General features: G+C 41.5%; 1 protein-coding gene across 1 annotated transcript; it reads left to right on the top strand.

Moving 5' to 3' along the window:
• The first annotated feature begins 5873 nt into the window (after window positions 1-5873).
• Window positions 5874-14471, top strand: LOC140785092 (uncharacterized). Its single transcript, XM_073132823.1, has 3 exons — window positions 5874-7082; window positions 9811-10159; window positions 13980-14471. Exons 1-3 carry the CDS (start codon window positions 6109-6111, stop codon window positions 14241-14243), a joined length of 1587 nt encoding a protein of 528 aa, XP_072988924.1. The 5' UTR covers window positions 5874-6108; the 3' UTR covers window positions 14244-14471.
• Window positions 14472-21382: the final 6911 nt, after the last annotated feature.

Genomic DNA, 21382 nt, shown 5'->3' with positions numbered 1-21382 from the left:
AGGCCTGATAAATCCCCGATCCAGCAACCCATCAATTTGTCCTCTAAGCTCCTCCATTTCTTTTGGAGCCATGCGATAAGGAGCCTTGGAGACTAGTCCTGCTCCTGGAATCAGATCAATGGTAAACTCAACTCCCCTATCTGGTGGAAGCCCTCGAATGTCCTCAGGAAAAACATCCGAAAACTCCCGAACCACCCGCAAGTTAGTTAAGGCTTGAGTCCCACTAGACTCATTAGGCATGATCGCCACTAACTGTGGGTAATCCACCTGTCGATTCTTAAACAATCGACACTCCATGCCATCATCAGGTTGCAGAATAACTTCCTTGCTGAAGCAGTTAATGCTGGCATGATAAGCGGCTAACCAGTCCATACCCAAAATCAAGTCAAAATCATGCATCTCAAGGGGTAAAAGGTCTGCTTTAAATTCCCATTCGCCAAAAGTCAGAAAGCAAGGACTATAAATTTGACGAATCTCCAGAGAAGCACCCATTGGGGTAGCTATGAACAGAGGTTCATCAAGAGGCTTTGGGGCCATATCAGCATATCTCAAAAATGAGGTAGAAATGAAAGAATGAGTAGCCCTAGGATCGAATAAAATCTTAGCAGTATGAGAAAATAATGTCATAGTGCCTGTCATTGTATATACAGTCATGAACAAAACTTTTATTAAGTTTGTTATAATTATGACAACATTTCCTATTATTAGAAAAAAAAAACAAAATTGTACTTCTACTTGAGCAGAAAATTATAAATTCAAGATATATATAAACATCTTAATTAATAAATATATTATTTATTTTATTTTATTTTTACCTGTTGCTACATCATTAGATGCCTCCGCATCTTGCTTCGTCATGGCAAATACTCATCCCGTACGTCCACCTCTACCCCTGTTAGAGGTCCTGGATCGCGCCTCGCCACGTCCTCTACTCGCAGCAGTACTAGCTCCTGAAGCTCCAGAAATAGCTGGTGTAGTGGTAGTGACTGACCCACCAGCTAACAGAGGACAACGGGGTCGAATATGTCCAGCCTGTCCACAATGATTACAGGTCACCTCTTGAGCACCAGGACAATCCCGAGATAGATGTCCTTTCCGACCACATGAATAGCAAGTTCTTTCCTCCAAAGTAGACCGTCGAGTAGATCCTCCGCTACTAGTGCTGCCTGAAACCGCTGTTGGCCTCCCGGTGCTGACAGAAGGTAGTGCCTTACTAGGTCCGCCCGAACTCTGTGGGCCGGATCTGCTTGGAGCTGCACCAGAACTGGCACCACCAGCATAGGGATGAAACCTCGGTCGATAATATAAAGAGGGTCCACTCCAACTCGAACCTCCTCCTCGCGTATGCCTATCCAAGCGACCTTGGACGTCGGCCACTCGCTCCTGCCGCTAAGAATACTCCTCTAGTAGATCTCTCTCTGCTATCCCTGCGTTCTCCACTAGTTCCGCATAAGTCAGGTTCCTTGCCATGTTCACCTGTTTACGAATTTCAATCCGTAGCCCCATCTTGAATTGCTCAGCTCTGGCAGCATCATCTGGTATAACTCTAGGGCAAAAACGGGACAAAGTATTAAACCTTTCCTCATATTGAGTTACAGTCATATTCCCCTATTTTAACTGGGTAAACTCCCGTGTCAGCTCAACTCGGAGGGATGCTAGGAAGTATTTCTGGTCAAAGGCATCAGTGAACGCCTTCCATGTGATGTACTCTCCCATAGGCCGATCTGGCATCAAGCGCTCAGTGGCCTTCCACCACTCTTTCGCTTCCCCACGAAGAAGAAAAGTGGCAAAGGTCACCTGCTGATCCTCTGGACATTTGAAAGCAGTCAGGATCTTCTTCACGTCCATAAGCCACCGGTTCGCCTCCATGGGATCAGTCGTGCCACTAAACACCGGAGGATTTAGCTGCATAAACCGGTTTAGTGGCCATGATGACCCCCCTCCAACCTGATCGGCTATAGTGAGATGCTCAGACGATCCACTCAGCGGATTTGTCCTGGCCGCCGTTGTGTGTTCGCGAATTAGCTCCTCAATGAACCTCTCCTGCTGTCTGACGAAAACGCCCGAGGGCCTCTACGCTGCTGGCTGAAGCATCAACGATTGGCTCATCAACTGGAGCAGAAGCTCCCTCAGAAACAGTCGCCCGGATCGACCTAGTGCGTCTAGGCGGCATTCCTGATAAGTTCAACATAATTTATTTAAGATTTACAAAATTACACCTACATGTCTCTAACATTCTCATGTCCAAAACTATCAGGGTTCTTTATATTTCCTAAATCAATATGTGGATTGTACCCTAGAGAACTTGCCGGATTATAGTAAACCTGTGCTCTGATACCAAGTTGAAACACCCACTTCCAAAACTCACGTGTTCTTCACGTGGGTATGTCCACGTGATTCCCACGTGACCGGTCAGTGAAATATTCTCACCAAGTATTTTAAACGAACCAAGCAATACCATAATAAACCAACAAAAGTCCTGAATTAATAATATCACAGGCCTCAACAAGTCTCTAGGGTTACAAGTTCTTCTCTAATTTGCTAAAACATAAATACCCTCACAGGGGCTAAGTTAATGGACTTATAAACTAACCGTGTTGTTGTGTATATTAAGTTTGATTTTCTAGGTCCGAGATATTATTTGTCCTAATTACTATAATAATGGTCATTAGAGCGGTTCGCATTGTAAATGTGAAGATAATAGAGAAGACTTAATATTCAATATTATTTTGATCTTGCGAAAATCACTAATTTTATTAACAATATGATTGAGAAATTATAATAATTACAAATTGTGCAGCTATCAGAATTTAAGAAAATAACAGACTCAAAATTAATTAGACTAGGGTTAAAGAAAAATGTTAAAGGTTGGGCTGAGCCCAAGGCCCAGCAATTTAAGTGAGGATGAGAGGGAGAGAGTGGGCTGCAGACCCACCTGCAGCCCACTGGACCAGAAGTAAAGGGCTGGGCTCCAGAGCCCAGTCAGGCAAGGGGAGTTGGTGGACTGGCTCCAGAGCCTAGTCCGACAACAAAAAGGAGGTGGGCTGCGGGGCCCTCTGCAGCCCACCAGAAGCTAAGGGAAGGTGGTGGACTGGGCTCCAGAGCCCAGTCCACCGAGATCCTTAGAAAAAAAAACATAAGGGACTGTGGACTTGGGCTGCAACGCAGCCCATGCCACAGTCCAAGGGAAAGAGAGAGAGAGAGCAGTGGGGGGACCCAACCCCCCACCCTCTCCTCGTCTCCACGACCGGGAAAGAGAAACAGAGGAGAGGGGTCTTGCTGCCGGCGTTCCCTGTCGCCGGCAGCCCCCTCCCCTCCCCCGGCTCTAGCAGCAACACCCCCAAGTCGACTGTGTTGACTTGGGCGCAGAAGAGGAAAGAATCTCCGGCTAGTGCGGCGGGGGTGTGAGTTGAAGGACTCCATGGCCGGCGGCCATGGAGTTCTCAACCTAGTGCGAGATGGGCTCGAAGCCCGATCCTTGGATACCCAACCCTTCCAAGTGAAGAGGTGGGTCAGCCGAAAACGAAGAGCGAGGCCACCACCGCCGGTGGTGGCCGCTAGTGCCAAAGGATTCCGATGGTGGGAGGCGACATGGCATCGCCTCCCACGCGCCCCGTGGGTACCCAATTTGGGTACCTACAGCTAGGGGAAGAGACCGGGAAGCTTCCCGAACCGGTGGTTTGTCGACCTGAGGTCGCCGGCCGGCGAATTTCCCGGCGAAGGTAAACTAAAAATAAAATCCTAAATACGCATGCTTACTAAACTATTTTCGAATTAAACTAGCGAGGGGCTGAAGGCTGACCTGACGATCGAAGAGGGAGGGTTTTGGTCGGCTGCCGCGTTCCGGGTGGCTCGTTGCAAGATGGGGAGATTCCGCAAAAGAAAAGAACCTTAGGGGAGAAGGGGGGTTAAATAGTGGAGAGGGGAGAGAGAATCGGAGTGGAGTTACTCCACTCCGGCGATCTTCTCTCCCACCTCTCGCAACTAACTACGAGAGGTGGGGGAAAGGGAAGAAGGGGTCAGTGCACGCGCTTGGCGCGTGCGCTGCGGTTAGGGTGCACGCGCGTAGCACGTGCGCCAATTTTTTTTTTTTTCTTTTTTTTTTACGGGTGTTACGCCAGCTCATGTTGCACTTGGGCTACATGTGGGTTTAGCTCAATCCGATGGCACGGGTCCAGTGGGTCATTTCACTATTCATTCTATTGCTTGTACTCATGATTAGGGTCATGTTCATAGGTTTCAAACTAGTTCACACGAAGTGGTCGAATCAGTTCACAAAAATCTAGCCTTCCTTGGAAATCATGCACTTCATCACCTTCATGCACTTGCCACAAGCCTAGGGTTGAAATTGGATTCGGCCTAGGGGTGCTGCCATAGGCCGCTATAGCCTCGGTGGTGGCTAGGCAAAATAGTTAACCAGCGATAGTCACCATCTGATAGGTCTATGTGGCAGTAGAGTAATAGTGGAAGGTTGAAATTGAGCTCAGGCTCGAGCTAGTGTAGTGACGGCTATGGCGCATCACCAATGGGTCCACGGCACTTGACGGCTATTAAAGGGACCCATGGCCCCACTATAGGGGAGCGGCGATAGTAGAAAGCCCCGACAAAGCCATCCCAATGAAGGGATTAGCCCCTCGTGGTGGTAGCTGTTAAGTTCAACCATTTGACGATCACAGGCAGCTATGACGGCCACCACTAACTAGAAATCGGCCCAAGGAAGGCAATAGTGGTCGTTAGTCGTGAGAGTGCCAGACTCGCAACCACTAGCTGTGGGTTTGCTACAGCGATATCGTCGATGATCTTTCGATAGTTGTTGGCGCAAACAGAGGCTAACTCTTGGGTGTGGGTGGTCCAAGGAAAGTGTTGGGCATGGAGTTCGGCGCTGGTGGGGGTTGGATCCTCGTTGGTGGGAAACTAGGGTTTTTAGCCCTAGCTCCCATCGCAGGTAGAGAACATGACCCTGTGGCCACTGTTGGCAGCTGCTTTGATGCTACAATGGCTGCAGGGATGAATAGCAGTGGTAGGGGGGCCTCCACCATGGCTAGAGGAGGGGTTGAGGCTGCAGTTTGGGCTGGCACCTCCCCCCTCTCAGTTTAGATCTTGCTTGTCATGGGGGCACATTTCGGCCATGGCCAATGGTGTTGACAGCACAGGTTGGTTGTGCTAAGCTAGGAGAACCACCGTCAAGGCTTGGATCGAATCCTTGATGGCGGTTTGGATCTCCTTCAAGTTCTTCTTCAATGATTCTTTCAATGAGTCGATAGATTCTATCAATGCATTCGCCCACGCGAGTGGCTCGTCACCGGTGGTTACTGGTGGTGATGGTGGTGCCGAGGAAACCCTCATAGGAATGGTGATGAGTTCCTAGTCCTCCATGGTTGATCCCTCCTCATTCGTCTTGGATTGTGTGTTAATCATCGTCTGAAGAACGTCGGCTTCGATACCAATATTATGAACTAGATCTGGACTTATCAAGACATAAAAAACTTATGATGATTTAGGTGGTGGTAGCCTCATGAGATAAGACAAATGAATGAATGACTTTTTTTATTCGAAGTCACTAACAGTCTTTTCAACTGGACAACCATATTTGAGTATAGAAATGACAAAATTGGAAGAAAAAAAAATCTCAGAGTGTAATTTTTTTTGAAAATGGTCTTATCTTACAAAATTGAAAACTAAGTGAATTTTTGACGCAAGAAACCCATTTTCTAGCTAGTAAGGATAAAATTATTATATTTGTATGGACAAGTTAATAGTCGTTTAACACGTGTCATATAGGAAATTTTACCTATACCAGCATTTCTTTTTAGTTTTTATTGATAATCGACTATGACTTCATTCCAGCAAGCAGTCGGTCTGTCCTTATTCCTTCAATCCTTCCTCATCCCTAACTGCATGTGAAGTGTACTCTCCGTTTCCAATACTTTATTCCCTCACTTCTAACACCTGGAACTCTCCCAGACCCCTAAGCCCATTTTCGTCGTTTTGACTATCGCCTTCTCCTTCAAACTGCCTTTCTTCCGCAAGGCTCAGTCCCACCCTTTCCCTATTCCACCCCCGAAATCCACCGTCCTCTCCATCGTCGATGACCCTATCAACCGTCTGATGGGAAGCAGCGACGAATCCAAGCCGTCCCTCCTCCCGGAACCCTCTTCCCCAACCCAACCCCTCCTCCCCTCCTCCTCCGACCTCTACCAACCGATCTCCTACACCCACTCCCCTCGCCCCATCCGTGACCTCCCTGCTCTGCTCCTCTTCCTCCTCCTCTCGCTCTCCACTTTTGCCCTCGGCTTCCTCGCCCTCGCCCGCCGCAACCCGGATTCCACCCGCGTCTCTCGCTTCGTCTACGACCCCTCCCTCTCCTCCTGTGTCCTCGCCTCCAAGCTCGCCACCGCCAATCTAATCTCCTCCTCCTCTGCTCTCTTGAAAGGTCTCATATCGACCCTCGTCCTCACCTTCCTCTTCGCCGCCCCGATCTCGCTCTTGTTGCTCTGGCTTCTCAAGAATTACGCCAAACAGGTGGTGTACGCCGCGATCCCCTTCTTCATCCTCACCCCAGCTTTCCTCAACATATATTGGTTCGTCGCATGCACGGTGGGGGACGAATGCCGCCACGCATTTCCCCTCGCCTATCGGATTCTTGTTCTTATGTTTGTCTTTCTACTTATCGGTGTGATTCTGTGGATAATCGTCGCGAATTGGCACCGCGTTGAGCTGACCATCCACATCGTGCGGGTTGCGGCGGCCGCGCTCGCTGAGAATTTGGCGCTGCTCGTGGTGCTTCCAGTTCTTGGGATTGGATTGCTGGTTTATTTTGCCCCCATTGTGGTTTTCTTGGTTTTCTCAACTTGGAATGGCGAGGTGGTGCCGAAGGCAAGAAAGGGCGGAGAATACTATAGTTGTGTGTGGCGGCAGGATGGATGGGTGCCGGCGTACTTTGCACTGGCGATCATCACAATGATTTGGTCGGCGGCAACGATGGTGGAGGCGCAGGTGTATGTGATCAGCGGGACGGTTGCTCAATGGTACTTTGAGAAGGAAGGGTCCAAGCCTAGCAAGAGCTTGAGGAGTTCTTTGAGGTACGGTTGCATTCTTTGAAACTTTGAAAAAGTAATATTATGTAAAGTCGCTTAGTTATGTCTCAGTGATCTTTTTGATGAGTTTGAAGATCTTGACCTCAAACATTTACTTTTTATTAGAAGCTACCGATTTCCAAGCATGCAGGGAAAAAGACGGTATAGATAAACCATGAATTGTCTAGAGCTTAATTTGATTTGATTATTGATTATATCTGAACACTTAATTTTTTGGAAACTTAAGCGAAAGGCTAGGTAGAGCCAACGCTGAGACTATGGTGGCATACCACCAAAACTCGATAAAAGAACAGACCTAGCCAAACTATCAGCAACATAATTTAAAGATCTATCAGCAAGTGCCTAAACTTAGTAGATTCCCACTAAATCTCCTTTATTAGCTGCTCTGTATCAGAAGATAATTGTATTTAAAAACCTTAATCAACTTTGCAAAGTATTGGAAATGCAGTTTTGCATAAAGTTGATTGATGTCAAACCTTTTTGCTTTCAAATGCAACCCAAATCTACTTTCAGTTTTAGGTTTACACTCTGTTTGGAACCAAGTCTAGATGGATTTCATTTGAATAAAATTTAATGATTGCATCTGGGGATAAATTTTGCTGATTAGAAAATGATGGGTTGGAATGAAATCCATCTAATCTTGTTTGGGAGGAATTCATTTTATTATTTTAAATTTTTCCTATTTTACCTTTGGCCACCAGTAAGGGTTGTTTTCATATTTAGGAAAGTTAACTTATCTGGGGAATCAATTCTGCCAAAATCTGACCTCAAATGATTGGTTTTCACTTTTCATTACGCTTACTTTAATCCATCCAAATCTCCTAATATTAATTATAACCTCATAACTTAATGGTTCCTAACAGGGAATTTGGAAAAATTTGAATTCTACAAATTTGGGGTTTCTAAACAGGTGTTATTCAAATTTCTTAGGGTTCAGTCCAAAACTACCCAAAACTGGTCCTGACTAGCCAAAATTGAATGAAGCTTGATGTAAATTGATGGAAGCTAGACCTAGCCTAATCTGAAAGAGCCTTAGGCAAATTACGCTTTCTTGTTGAAATTGGGTTAATAAAATAATGCATAGTTCTATGTTTAGTTCTGAACAAGGAGTTGTATTGAAGCTATATAACCAGGTATCAGTTCTTTCCACTAAATGTTGTGGTTCCATTATTCTTTTATTGATGCATATCTAAAAGATCAACTCTTGATCAAATTAACCTAGTATCCTTAGCGCAATAATAAGAGCCAAAAACATCAGGATTAGATGATCTTCTAAGACCTTAAGTACGTAAGTACTGTTTGTTATTCACAATTTAGGAGTATATTTATCTGAACAATAAAAGGTTTATCCACTTCATGGTTTCGCTGGGCCGGTGGAGGGCAAGATTTTTTACATCTTTGAGAATGCCATGTCATCTGGAAAGACGCAAGTTTCTTTCTACTATGACAGTTTGCTTATGGGGTTCCTGGGGCTTGTGGAGGGCTAGCTTCTATCTACTATGACATTCTGGACTGTAGATTTTTTACGAATAACAGTTGGTCCAAGTGAATTGTGCCACCTTATGATGTGAAACTTTTGGCAAGGAACAAGACAGTTTCTGCACTGAAGAACTGATTGAAATTGAAAAAGCTAGACCTGCTTGTTTACTCGAGTGAGCGTAGTGATGCAATTATACATATCATGAAAATGGAGTTATTCTTGAGATCCTGCTTTATTAAATGTTGTGTCATAGTCCATTTCATCTTGTCATATGGTTTGTATGCTTGAACAAGCTGATAAGTGAGAAGTGAGAAGTGAGAATTTATGGAAGGAGCTGGAAATATCACTCTCGAGCTGGGTTGTACTTTTTTAGTACAATCATCCTCTCCAGGAGCACCTCTAAATTACCCAGACTCAACTCTAATTAACAGTGTCTCAAAACTTATTGGACCCAATATTTGGATTAAGATCCTGCCATATAGAACTACGAATGCCGCCACGCAACTCCAGTTTTGGTTACAGGAGTTGAACAAGCACTGATTCTCTGACCCAAACTCTACTAGGGTTTGTTTGTAACTATACGAGATGACCTTAGTGAAACAGGCTTAAGTTAGTCCTGCTTACAATTTTTAACTATGTTTTATCGCAATCCCCTATTCAGCTTGGGAAAATCAATGTCTATATTCCTCAGAGATTGCTGAACGTATTGGATCAACCCTGACTAGATCTTCATTGACCTTGATCTGCAATGGTGTAACTTCAATGCCTCTCGTTGGAAGGTTCAAATGCTAATAGGGTCCTGAAAGTGTCAGGTTTTGGTAAGATGAGTAATAGTTAGAAGATTTCTAACCTATTGTAACTTGGAATTCCAGAATTGGCTTGGTTTTGACTTAAGTGAAGTGAATTTTAAGACCAAAGGATGTTTGTTCTCACCAGGAGATGGGGTATTTTGAAGCGGGAGTTTCCTGGTATCCAGTTGATTGTAGAAAGAAAATGATCTCGCACTTCATTTCTTTATAATTTTTTGTTATTCCTTCAATTCTTCTATGTTCTACTTACATTGTCCATCAGAGTTCTTCTGCATTGCAGAAGCTGTTGTAGGTTTTGCTGACAAAGTAGTCATTTTTCTATTGTTGGTTTTCTTCGTAAAGAAAATAATTCCTCGTAATGTGGCTACCGGTAATGTTTTATTTATTTGTTCTATTATCTATAAACAGATGTTAAATTATGCAGGAACGCTTTTGGTCCCTCTTTTGGTACAGTTTGTTTTTCAGGAATGGTGATGGGTGCCACACGCTTTGTCCGTGCTGTTGTGGATAGCGCAAAGCATGAAGATGGAGTTCAGGGATTTGTGAACCTGATACTCAAGTGTTGTTCTACTTTCTTGCTATCAGCAATTGACTTTATGAACAAATTTACTGTAAATTTTGCTGCAATAACGGGTGAAGGTTACTGTTCTTCTGCAAGGATGACATATGAGCTTCTAAGACGGAATCTTCTTTCTGCTGTTTTTGTTGAAACAGTCTCCACACGTGTGCTCTTTGGGGTTATATTTGTCATCTCAGCATTATATGCTATAGTGGTAAGTATGAGCTATTTAATTTCTTAACCTAGTCCAATGATTTTGCTTGATCTTGCTATACTATTCATATGCATGATAACTGTTATTTTATATATGTGTGTGTGTGTGTGTGTGTGTGTGTGTGTGTGTGTGGAACTAGCAACATTTTAGCAGCCTTCTCTGGAAGAGCCTGAGCTTACCATCAGCATTACCTCAATTTGTTTCACCATAGTAATAAAAGAAGGCCTTAACTCAATCTCTGCTTAACTCAATCTCTGTAAGAAAATGTAATGCTGTCCTTGCTTCTTAGTGAGGTTTTACATGGAAACTATGTCAAGTTACTTCGTTTACAAGATTTTCTTGGTTAATTATCACTTTAAAATGTCATGTTTTTATGTTCTATTATATGAACTGTTAACTTATTAAGCTTAATTTAGATGTTAAAAGTTTGAAATAGCTTAAAGTTCTTATTTAAAGTTTTAAACAGCATGCTATGTAATTAACAATTAATACCAATATGGGAAGTATTAATTCCATAGTAGGATTGCTATGGTATAAGTAGGAACAACTGTAGAAAGAAAACATCGGATGCATTTCTTGAGTCTGGGTTGACATTGCAAAAATGGTGACAAGAATAATGCTGATCAATAACATTGACAATGATAATATATATTCATTACATAGAATCATGCAATATTATAGCTAGATTGCATGTTTGAGCTAGGATTTGAGTGGTGAATTGTTGCATAGTATAATACATCTCCATGATCTATTACTGTTGTGTAACAGCATTGCATATGTCGTTGACTGCTCATGACTGTTTGGGTTGGTGAGTCTTGAAGATGTTAAGAGTATTTTTATATCCAGGTCATGGATTGGATGTCTTTATAATATTAGATAGAATTTCCATGAAAATAACTTAACTATAGAGTGAAGTGTTTTTTGATACCAATTTCATTTTCACATATTTAAATGTTAAACCAAGAAAGCAATTTGCATGAAAAAGCCCTTTAGTTATGGTATTGGTAGTTTGGGTTCCTCAATTTTAAAATTACACTTTCGGACCTTATTTACTTAGTTATTCCTAATAAAGTAAAAAAAAAAGGACTATTGTGTTCTATAACTATGCGCAAAGATTTTGCAAAAAGTATATTTTTAATTTTGTTAAGACATGCATTTAAATCTAATAAAAAATGACACATATTACCTATATAAATTATACATGGAGTATACAAAATGCATGCTTTCTAATAAGGGATAAATGAGTAAAAAGCTCAAATTTACTATTCGAAAGCTAAAGAGCCTAAAACTGCCAATAACATAACTAGGAGGCCTTTTCATGCAAATCTCTACATCAAAGATGGCAAAATCTTTTAGTTGACCATATATATATATATATATATATATATATATATATATATATATATATATATATATATATATATATATATATATATATATATACAAACTTCACATTAAATTGTGGAGAAGGCTTAACACCTTTTTATCCTAATGCACCTCGAGATTCAAAAAGTTTCTCGCTCTATGCATCAAACTCAGCCTATATATGTTTATCATAAAGCAAGTTCCCCACCAACTAGTTGCACTGTCTAAAATTTGTCCGTTGTTTTGTTAATTAGTTGTTGGTTTCGTTGATTTTCTTTTTATTTTTATTTTGTAGATGTGCAAGTTAGAAAAGGGTAATAAATAAGGAAAACTTTTTCTAGGACATAATAAGGACTTTTTCTTCTCATCTAGAAAAGCTTCAAGGCAGAGAGTCATCACAAGCATGCATGAGCACTTTCAGGACAAATGTTTTTCTCATTCACTAATTTATTAAAATAGTTAATTATCAATTTATTACCAATCTATTGTCTAGATTTTAGAACCTTTATGTACAAAACTTTTGAGTAGTGCTATAAATATTATTTTTGTTTCACACTTGCACTAATAATCCCTAGTTGTGGTACACAATCTTAAAAGAGGTCGGCTACTATACTAGTCCATAATTTGGGATTTGACTGTCTAGTTCACTAACATGTAGTTAGATTTTGTAAATATCTATGTATTACTAAAAGTATTCGTATTAGTATTTCATATGCATGCATTTTAAGTTATACTGATAATTAAATGTGTTTGTTCCTAATACCTTCTTTTTTCCACTAATTTCTCATTTGTTGTGTCCTTCCCGTTTGTGGTAGGGTATCCCTGAGCTGTTCATCTATCCTACATTACTTCCTCAAATGAAATTGGTTAAACTTTAAATGCGTTCATTCCTAAGATCTTCTTTCTTTCTCTAATTTCTCATTTATTGTTTCCCTCACGCATGTAGTAGGGGATCCCCTAAGCAATTCATCTATCCTACATTACTTCCTCCTCGCGCAAAATTATTAATGTTTGGCGGTTGGGGTATTCTTCTTGCGAGTCTCCTACCAAGGTTTAAAGAACTGTAGTTAACTAGTTATGCTTCCTTACGATCAACTGTCCTGTCCTTTAATCTAGATTTAGTTGTCAGCTATTCTAAAATCATCATTGGATAGCTGACATAGTCAAGGTAACCTTTCCCTTTGATTCCAATACTAGTATTCTCTTTTCTCCCTTTCTCTTTTAAAGCATATCATTGATATTCGAGGGATTGCAACAAGAGTTAAAAGCAACGATGGTCATGCCATAGGCACGGACTGTGGACCACCGACCGGCAAGGCATATTACGGCACGTGCTGTGGTACTTGCCGGCTATGCTGCAAGAGAGGGAGAAAAAACATAAGGGAGAATAGGCTCGTCGCTGCCGCTCACCTTGCACTCGCGGCCGCCGACTTTGCGCTTGCCCGTTTACGAGTGACCGCTCGCCGTTTGCATGTTGGGTGCCCTAACCTGAGGAGGAAGAAAGGGTGAGCGTGAGATAGGTCGGATCCAGTTAGGTTGAATGAAAACTTAAGTTACGAGTGACGAGCGACAAGCGGGCGAGCCACCAAGAGCGGCAAGTGCGGTGAGGGGCAAAGCTGCTAGGAGGTGTGCAGTGCGGCATCCCTCATGCCCCGTGTCGATTGGCACGGACATCCATGGTTAAAAGTGCTAATCAATGTACTACAAACTCATATGACTACCATAATAATGAAAGATGTTTAACATCTAAAATTCTCAGTTGTATAAAGGACAACACCATTTGAGATAAAGTAAATGACGTGAGAACGTGACACTGAATAGCGATGCCAGCTTAATATTTGATGTTCTGTCTCTTACCGCTTAAGTTTGGCATTACTTGGGTAAAATTGAGGGGTTTTTGGTTCTATCCTTGTCAGGCTGCTCATGACGGGGTTCTGGGTTATATTCTTGTTAGATTGCTCAACACTTTTCATCTAGTGTTCTGTTCTTCCATTTTGGGTCCATTGCTTATCCTTTTCCTTAATGTGTTATACAAAATAAAAATATCAATGTCATCTCAGATTTATTTGATCAAAACCACTTTTCTAATAATTCAATTCAATGGGCTAGTTGATCCTGATCTTACTTTATGTTTCCATTGTCTGCTCTGTTAATCTTAAATAGTTTCTTTTTCTCATGTATTTTGAGTAACTGGCTATACTCTGCACGATCTACAATCTTTTGCTTTTATCAGTCATCTACCAGGTTTCCATACCAATAATCCAGGACTTCAGATGTGATTCCAAGTGTTCATTTAATTATAGATATGTCAGTTTCCATCCTTTCACTGCCTCTTTCTTAAATAGCTCATATTATGTATCAGGCTTGTAATACATTCATACATCATGCTCAATATGACAATATGCCTCTCTTTTTCTTGTTCTTCTTCTAATGATGTGTTTGTATATTCCACCAGGTTTGTGCAATTCTGAAGGCTGTGAGTGCTCTTGGTGTGGAGACATATTTCGTGGCAGCTCTTGCATGGCTGCTGCTTATGGTGGTGTTGGGTTATTTTGTTCATGTGTTGGATAATGTAATCGATACAGTTTATGTGTGCTACGCCATAGATCGGGATAAAGGGGATGTGAGCAAGCAGGAGGTCCATGAAGTTTATGTACAGCTTCCAGTCAGCAGAAATCATGGATCAACCCTTAACAACAGAAGTCCATTAACAGTGTGATGATTCGCTTTTCATCCTTGTGTAAAATTCTAATCTTATGCTCTCATCAAGCCAATTAAGCATCCCACTGCTGCGAAAGAGAAGTCCAATTGTATGTACATCTGTCTCCTGTAGAAAATATGCAACGTGTTGCTGTTGCTTCAATTGCCAGATACATCCAAAAGAAACTTATTTTATTACTGAATTAGATGTGAAGATCAAGAAATAAATTATGGCTTCTTCTTGTTACTTTTTTTTCTTTTCTTTTTTCAATTGCTTTGAACTGCTGTGCTTTGTTGTGAAATCTTATTAATATCTAACGTTTATTCTTTTATGATGTGCGTTCTTTGCTGCTTATTTCTTATTCTTACATATTGCTGTCAGGAGAACTATTGACCTTGGACGGTCGTTGCTCATTGGACACTTTAGATCCAATTGTGACTTTTGTGCTCCTGAGCACCTGATGCTCATCAGATACTTGGATCTAATTGTGACATTTGAATCTAAATTCTCGTATTTATCAAATTCTTAGAAATATAAAGTAAATTATTAGTATAAAACAATTATTAAATATAATTCATACGTAGTAAGCATAAATAATTTTAAGTTACAATTATAACGGAATTGTTATCCTTGTCATCATTGTCCTCTTCATATACATTTTTTATTTATTTATGGGAGTTGAATTACTCATAATTGAAAGCTCACTACATATAGTCATATAAACATCAAATAAAGCAAATAATCTTTCACCAACTTTTACAAATTTACAAGAACTATCATAAATTTTCTTCTATAAAAAGTCCACAAATTGAAACTTATACTATGAATCTAGAATGGAAGCTATGGTTAAGATAATATTGTACTCACTAATATTTTTCAAATTTGACATTCTTATGTGTAATGCGATAAATAAAAGTGTCCAAATTTTGCATTCCTTCAACTAATGCTTAAGATGGATAATGCTTAAAATTTGAAAGATATCTCTTGATTAGCCATTCGATTTGTGTGAAATTAAATTCGTCAAAAAGTACTTCCCTAGATCCACAACATTTAAAAATTTCACATCAATCCAACTGCTAGAATACGTCCGAAAATAAATCGAAAGCTCTATGTAAAATGCTTGCCTAAATTTGGTTGCGAGATTAATAGGGTCTACGGTACCAAATTGATAGGCTCTGATACCAATGATAGGGTCTACGGTACGATTCTTTTAAGAACTGAATTTATTGTAGGAAGTAGTCCGCCCAATCGAGGGAAGATATTCACCAAATATTCTCTCGTACTTAGAAAATTACGAACCAAGTGGAATCGATCATTGACTTCCTGATCTACATTTTTTGTATTTACGCCATTCTCAGATTCAAACTACAACAGGGACGAAATAATTTAGTGCGGATGATAGTGGTGGTGATGGGTGAAAAGTCAAAGAAATGTCCAAAATATCAATCTCCAACTTTCATGTCGCCTCATCGGATGACTTGCCAAGCCACTCGACTAGAATCTCCATCTCTAATCTAGTACCATGTTGTTGTCGGCGCCTAGCAAGTTCGCGAATTGGCTCTATGATCTCTGTCTCCTCCAATGGCTCCGGTAGAACTGATCCAATGACCTCATGATTTCCAATCCTCTCCCTCAACAATGAAACATTGAAGACGGAATGCATTCTCGATCCTTTCGGCAACTCCCATGCCAAAACTTGACGCATCACATTCCACAATGAACTCTTTGGTGAAGTTCGGTAGCATCGTCATTGCTATTTTTAGTTTTTCAAAGGTTATAGTGTCTTCATCCGTCCATCTAAAAGAGTCCTTTAACAAAAAAGTGAGAGGAGCAGCGATCTTGCCATATCCGATGATGAATTGGAGATAATATCTGGGCAGCTACAAAAATCCTCTCAATCCGGTGGTGGTAATAGGAATAGGCCAAGCGGTTATGCATGCTACTTTTTGAGGATCCGCCGCTACACCTGCTGAGATGATATGGCCTAAATACTCCACTTGTGGTATTCCCCATAGGCACTTGGACTTCTTGATCTTCAATTGGTTTTTCTTCAATAAATTCAACACACCCTCCAAATGCCGCCAATGCTCTAATTCAATCCTGCTATACCAAAATGTCGTTAAAGAATACAAAAACATACCTTCGCAATAAAGGCCAAAATATATTATTCATGAGGCCTTAAAAAGTAGCTGGAGCATTGGTGAGACCAAAAGACATCACTAGGAACTCATAATGTCCGTCCGGAGTCTGAAATGCAGTTTTGTGCACATCTGCCAAGTGAACTCTAATTTGATGATACCTTGCCCTCAAGTCAAGCTTGCTAAATATAGTCGCCTCGCAAGCTCGTCCAGCAGCTCCTCTATAACCGGAATTGGGTATCGGTCCTTGACGGTAATAGCGTTTAGTGCCCAATAGTTGACACTAAAACGCTATGTCCCGTCCTTTTTTCGCACCAATAGCACGGGCAATGAGTATGAGCTATGACTTGGTTAAATGAGGCCTTGCTCCAACATCTCGGTTACCATCTTGGAGATAACTTTCTTTTGCACATGTGGATACCGATATGGCCTCACATTCACCGGTGCAGCTCCGGGCACAATCTCTATGTAGTGGTCCGCCGTTCTCCTTGGTGGCATTTCCTTTGGTTCCTCAAACAGTTCAGCAAATTTGTCTAATAAATTAGACAACTCGATGGTAGTATCTAGACTCATTTGAGGCTCATCTCCTGCTGGTCCTAACTGAAGAAGATATGCCAAATCACTCACACATGGCAGTCCCACCATCTGCTGCATCGCAGGAATCGACGGAGATTGAATGCCATCAAGCCGCACATGTTTATTTTCTTGCTTAAATTTCGTCCACATGCTCCGAAAATCAAAAGTGACGGGTCCCAAGCATTGTAACCATTGAGTGCTAAGGACAATATCCGCTCCTCGCAGCGCCGACAGATACAAGTCCACAATGATGTCGTGTCCTTGCACCAAAATATCGACTCGACGACACAAGCTCTCCACCTTAAGCTTCGTGCCATCTCCAATAGCAACGTCAAACCCCGTAGTCGGTTCAGCATCCAAGCCTAATCTCCTCACTAATCTCTCGTCTAGAAAGTTGTGTGTACTCCCCGAATCGATGAGAATGTGCACATAATTCTTTCTAACGAGTCTGTTTACTTGTAATGTCCTCAGCGCGAAAGTACCTGAATATGCATGCATCGATATTTCAGCTTGGATATCTTCCTCCACGCCCTCCTCAACGGCGTCCTCATGGACCTCCTCTAAACACTCCTAATCATCATCAACCTCATCATTCTCCTCGAGACCGTCAATGAGCATCACACTCCCGATCGGTTTGGAACACTAATGACTGGGGGTGAAACGTTCATCGCATCGAAAGCAAAGGTCGTTCGCTCTTCGCTCATCCACCTAGGCAGGTGAGAGAGTTCGAACGCGGAGGGGGGGGGGTCCTGTGCCTCCTCTAACATCGAAAGAAGGTCTCAAAGGTAGTCGTGGTCTAATGCTTGCAGCCACTGTCTTTGAACCCGCAGAATTTCCAATCAGTATTCTAGAGGCAAACCGCCCATCTCGGTTGCCCTAACTTGTTTTTGCTGCCATCTTGAGAGCCTTATGTTTTTGCTCCATCCTCACGGCCTTCTCAAAGGCCTCCTCAAGAGTGGTAGGACAAAGAGCATGAACATCCGCCTGAAACTCATCCCGTAGCCCTGAAATGAATGTGCTCATCAATGTCGGTTCGGACCAAGGTGGCTCACAACGACTACTAACTCTTTCAAATTCAGCTTGATACTCTAATATGATCGTCCTCTGAACCATCTTACTTAATGTGGCATTAAAATCTTCATATGTCGCTGTCCCAAATCTGCGTGTAATCCTCCTACAAAAGTCAGCCCAACTGATAAATCGTCCACTACGAATAACCGATCTATACCAATTTAATGCCATTCCTTGGAGGTGAAAGCTTGCCATTTAGACCTTTGCGTCCTCCGCTGTCCCTCGATAATCAAAGAATTATTCAACTTGAAACACCCAATCCGTTGGATCACTCCCTTGGAATTTTGTAAAGTCCAAGCGTGCAGTTCTTCCCCAAATAGCACGTCCATCACCATCTCTGAAGGGATCCTTTGTTTAGGTTTGAACCTTTGTGCATATTGATCTCCTTCTCTAAATCCTCGAGCATGTCCATCACCATCTCTGAAGGGATCAACCTCATCTTCAAAGTGTCAATCCTCCTCATTGACGAAGCGCACTAGTGCCGCTTGCATCTTGGGTTCCACCACTGCCAGTCTTGGGTTTTGTAACGAAGGTGGGGGATGATGTGTAGGCATAGGTAAAAGAGAATCATTAACACTAACATGTCACACCTAGACCTGTGGGGGTATCGGTTCGGTGTGGTCCTGTTGTGATAAATTAAGTAACACTCGCAAGTGCATGAATCTATGGAGTAGATCGGCAAGCAAGGTATCGATCCCACGAGGACTTGTTTGAAAACTTGAAGTGTTTGAAAATCTTAAAAATAATTTTAACCTAGTTGAAAAATGGGTTTAGAAGATTTATGAAGAAAGAAAACCTTATTGCAAATTTCTTTTAATTAAGTGTGAGAAATAAGGACTTAGAATCCACTTGTAGATAACACATTTCTATTAGATAATATAAATCTCTTCTTTTTCTACGATTCCCCAAGAAATCAATCACTAGTGGATCGGAAGGTTATCTTTGAATGAACAATTCAATTTTCATAAAAATTACGTTCTTCCTTCATTTTTAGAAAATATGGAGTAAGAATTTTAAATCACTAGATGTATCCTTTTTAAGAAAAATAACTAATATCTAAATTGATGTAGGACAACGTCTTGATTGTAGAGTTGAGAAGAAAAAGTATGGAGAAATAATTAAACCCGTGGAATCCACCAATCGGGGTGTCGGAATCCACCGACGTTGGAATCCACCAACAAACACTCAGTAGGCAAAAGCTCTTAAAATATTCATTAACCCATAAAAAATGATTATAAGCATTTATATAGGCAAAATAAAGTAAAAGACAAAAGATAAAAATTGCCCTAGAAGGTGACTAGTCACAACCCTCATTAAGCTAAAGGGCCACGGGTGCAACCCTTTTGTGCTTATGAGAATAAACGTAACGAAAAGTGGTGTCCCCACCAACTCTCCTGGGGTGGAAGAAACTTGACCTAGTCAAGTGGCTCTGATAGTACTTCAAAATGTCAGGGTCAAGCTGCTGTAGCTCCTCGCGAGTGATCCACGTGCAATCAGACTCTGGTTGCCTATGCCATCGAGAAAACGGTGAACCCCTCCTTCTGTAGTAGATGTTATTTGATCATCTAATAGCGTCTATCTTTTTTTGTGATGTGGATAGAAAAAGAGAAGTGGTAGGTGGCACAGCAGGGATATTTGGAAGGGTAGTGGATGTAGCATAGGGTTCGGTAGGAATATGCATAGGTGGATGGTAGGCTGCTAGATCCTCAATATTAAAAGTACAACTAATGCTATAATCAGGGAGAATATCAATGGCATAAGTGTTAGCACCGACACATTTCAGAACTTGGAAAGGTCCTGCACTACGAGCATGTAACTTTCGAACAGCTCCCGAAAGGAATCGTTTGGGTCTGAGATAAAACATAACATGATCTCCAATATTGAACTCCTTGGCACGTTTGTGCAAGTCGGCATGTATTTTATACTGGTGATTACTCACCTCAATTCTCTTAGTGATCTCTTGATACAAAGAATGAACGTGATGTGCAAATGCTTCGGCAGACTCAGAGACTCTAGAGTGTGATGACATAGGCAACAGATCTAGAGGTTTGCGTGCTTTAAAACCATGAACAACTTCAAATGGGCTCATGCCAATAGACCTATTAATGGAGTTATTATATACAAATTGGGCTTGAGGAAGAATGGCATCCCAGTTTTTGTTATGATTACCCACGAGACAACGCAAAAGATTTCCAAGACTACAATTAACGATCTCGATTTGACCATCGGTTTAAGAATGATAGGCAGTAGAAAATTTTAATTTTGTGCGAACCATGTGTCATAAGGTTTTTCAAACCCAGTGACTTTGATGCTAATGGCAGACAGAAGGTTAACCCTTCGGCTAAGCGCATCAGTCACCTTATTCTCAACCCCAGCTCTATGTTTGAGTACAAAAGTGTACTCCTGTAAGAACTTGATCCAACGAGCATATCTCGAATTTAGTTTTTTCTGAGAATTTAGGAATCGAAGAGCTTCCTGGTCGGAATAAAGCACGAATTCATGCGGAAGTAAATAATGGCACGAATAGCGTAAAGCTTGAATAACCGCATAAAATTCCTTATCATAAGTGGAGTACTTTTGCTTAGCCTCATTTAGTTTTTCGCTGAAATAGGCAACAGGATGGCGTTCCTGGCTAAGGACACCGCCGATCCCGATGCCTAAGGCATCACATTCCACCTCGAAAGCTTTAGAAAAGTCAAGAAGATGCATTACAGGCGCTATTGTCATTTTCTTCTTAATCTCCTCAAAAGCCTTATTTGCTGCCTTACTCCAATGAAAATCTCCTTTCTTCAAGCAAGCAGTGATCGGCGACATGATAGTACTAAACCCTCGAATGAAGCGGCGATAAAAAGTAGCAAGGCCATTAAAGCTACGCACATCATGAATAGTTCGTGGTTCCAGCCAATCAACAATTGCCTTGATCTTCTTAGGGTCAGCACGTGTAACGCCCTCACTCGACACGGGCACGTGCACGCCCACGCGCCCACACGGCATGTGCGGCGCACGTGACAGGTCGGGCGAGGCCCGTCACGGATATATACTCTCCTGTACACATACAATCATGACATCATAAAATATTACCTACTAACATATCCATGCTCACATAATCCAACACCAAATAAAACATACTATTAACCAAATAAACCTGTTAACATATGAATATCTAAGTTCATAATAATATACACTAGACCACTAATTAATCTGGCAGGACCCACACATGCTACAACAAACTATTAAGGTACAACTAAACAACTGATATAAGAGTACACTATAATCTCACATGTATTTTACCAATTATCATCTATACAATGAAGTACAAATATAAAATAATGGTACAACTCAATATCTGATTAAACTATCTTCTATACCATC

This window comes from Typha latifolia, chromosome 3, assembly GCF_019914945.1.
Source record: "Typha latifolia isolate L0001 chromosome 3, TyphaL0001v2, whole genome shotgun sequence".
Lineage (NCBI taxonomy): Eukaryota > Viridiplantae > Streptophyta > Magnoliopsida > Poales > Typhaceae > Typha > Typha latifolia.
Note: the sequence above shows the minus strand (reverse complement) of the source record. Positions and strands in the feature narration are given on the sequence as shown.

Excerpts from the sequence above, each read along its gene's own strand:
- LOC140785092 (XM_073132823.1), top strand. The coding sequence starts at position 6,109 with ATGGGAAGCAGCGACGAATCCAAGCCGTCCCTCCTCCCGGAACCCTCT. Across the intron at positions 7,083-9,810 it reads AGCTTGAGGAGTTCTTTGAG|GAACGCTTTTGGTCCCTCTT; the intron begins GTACGGTTGCAT and ends TAAATTATGCAG. Across the intron at positions 10,160-13,979 it reads CAGCATTATATGCTATAGTG|GTTTGTGCAATTCTGAAGGC; the intron begins GTAAGTATGAGC and ends ATATTCCACCAG.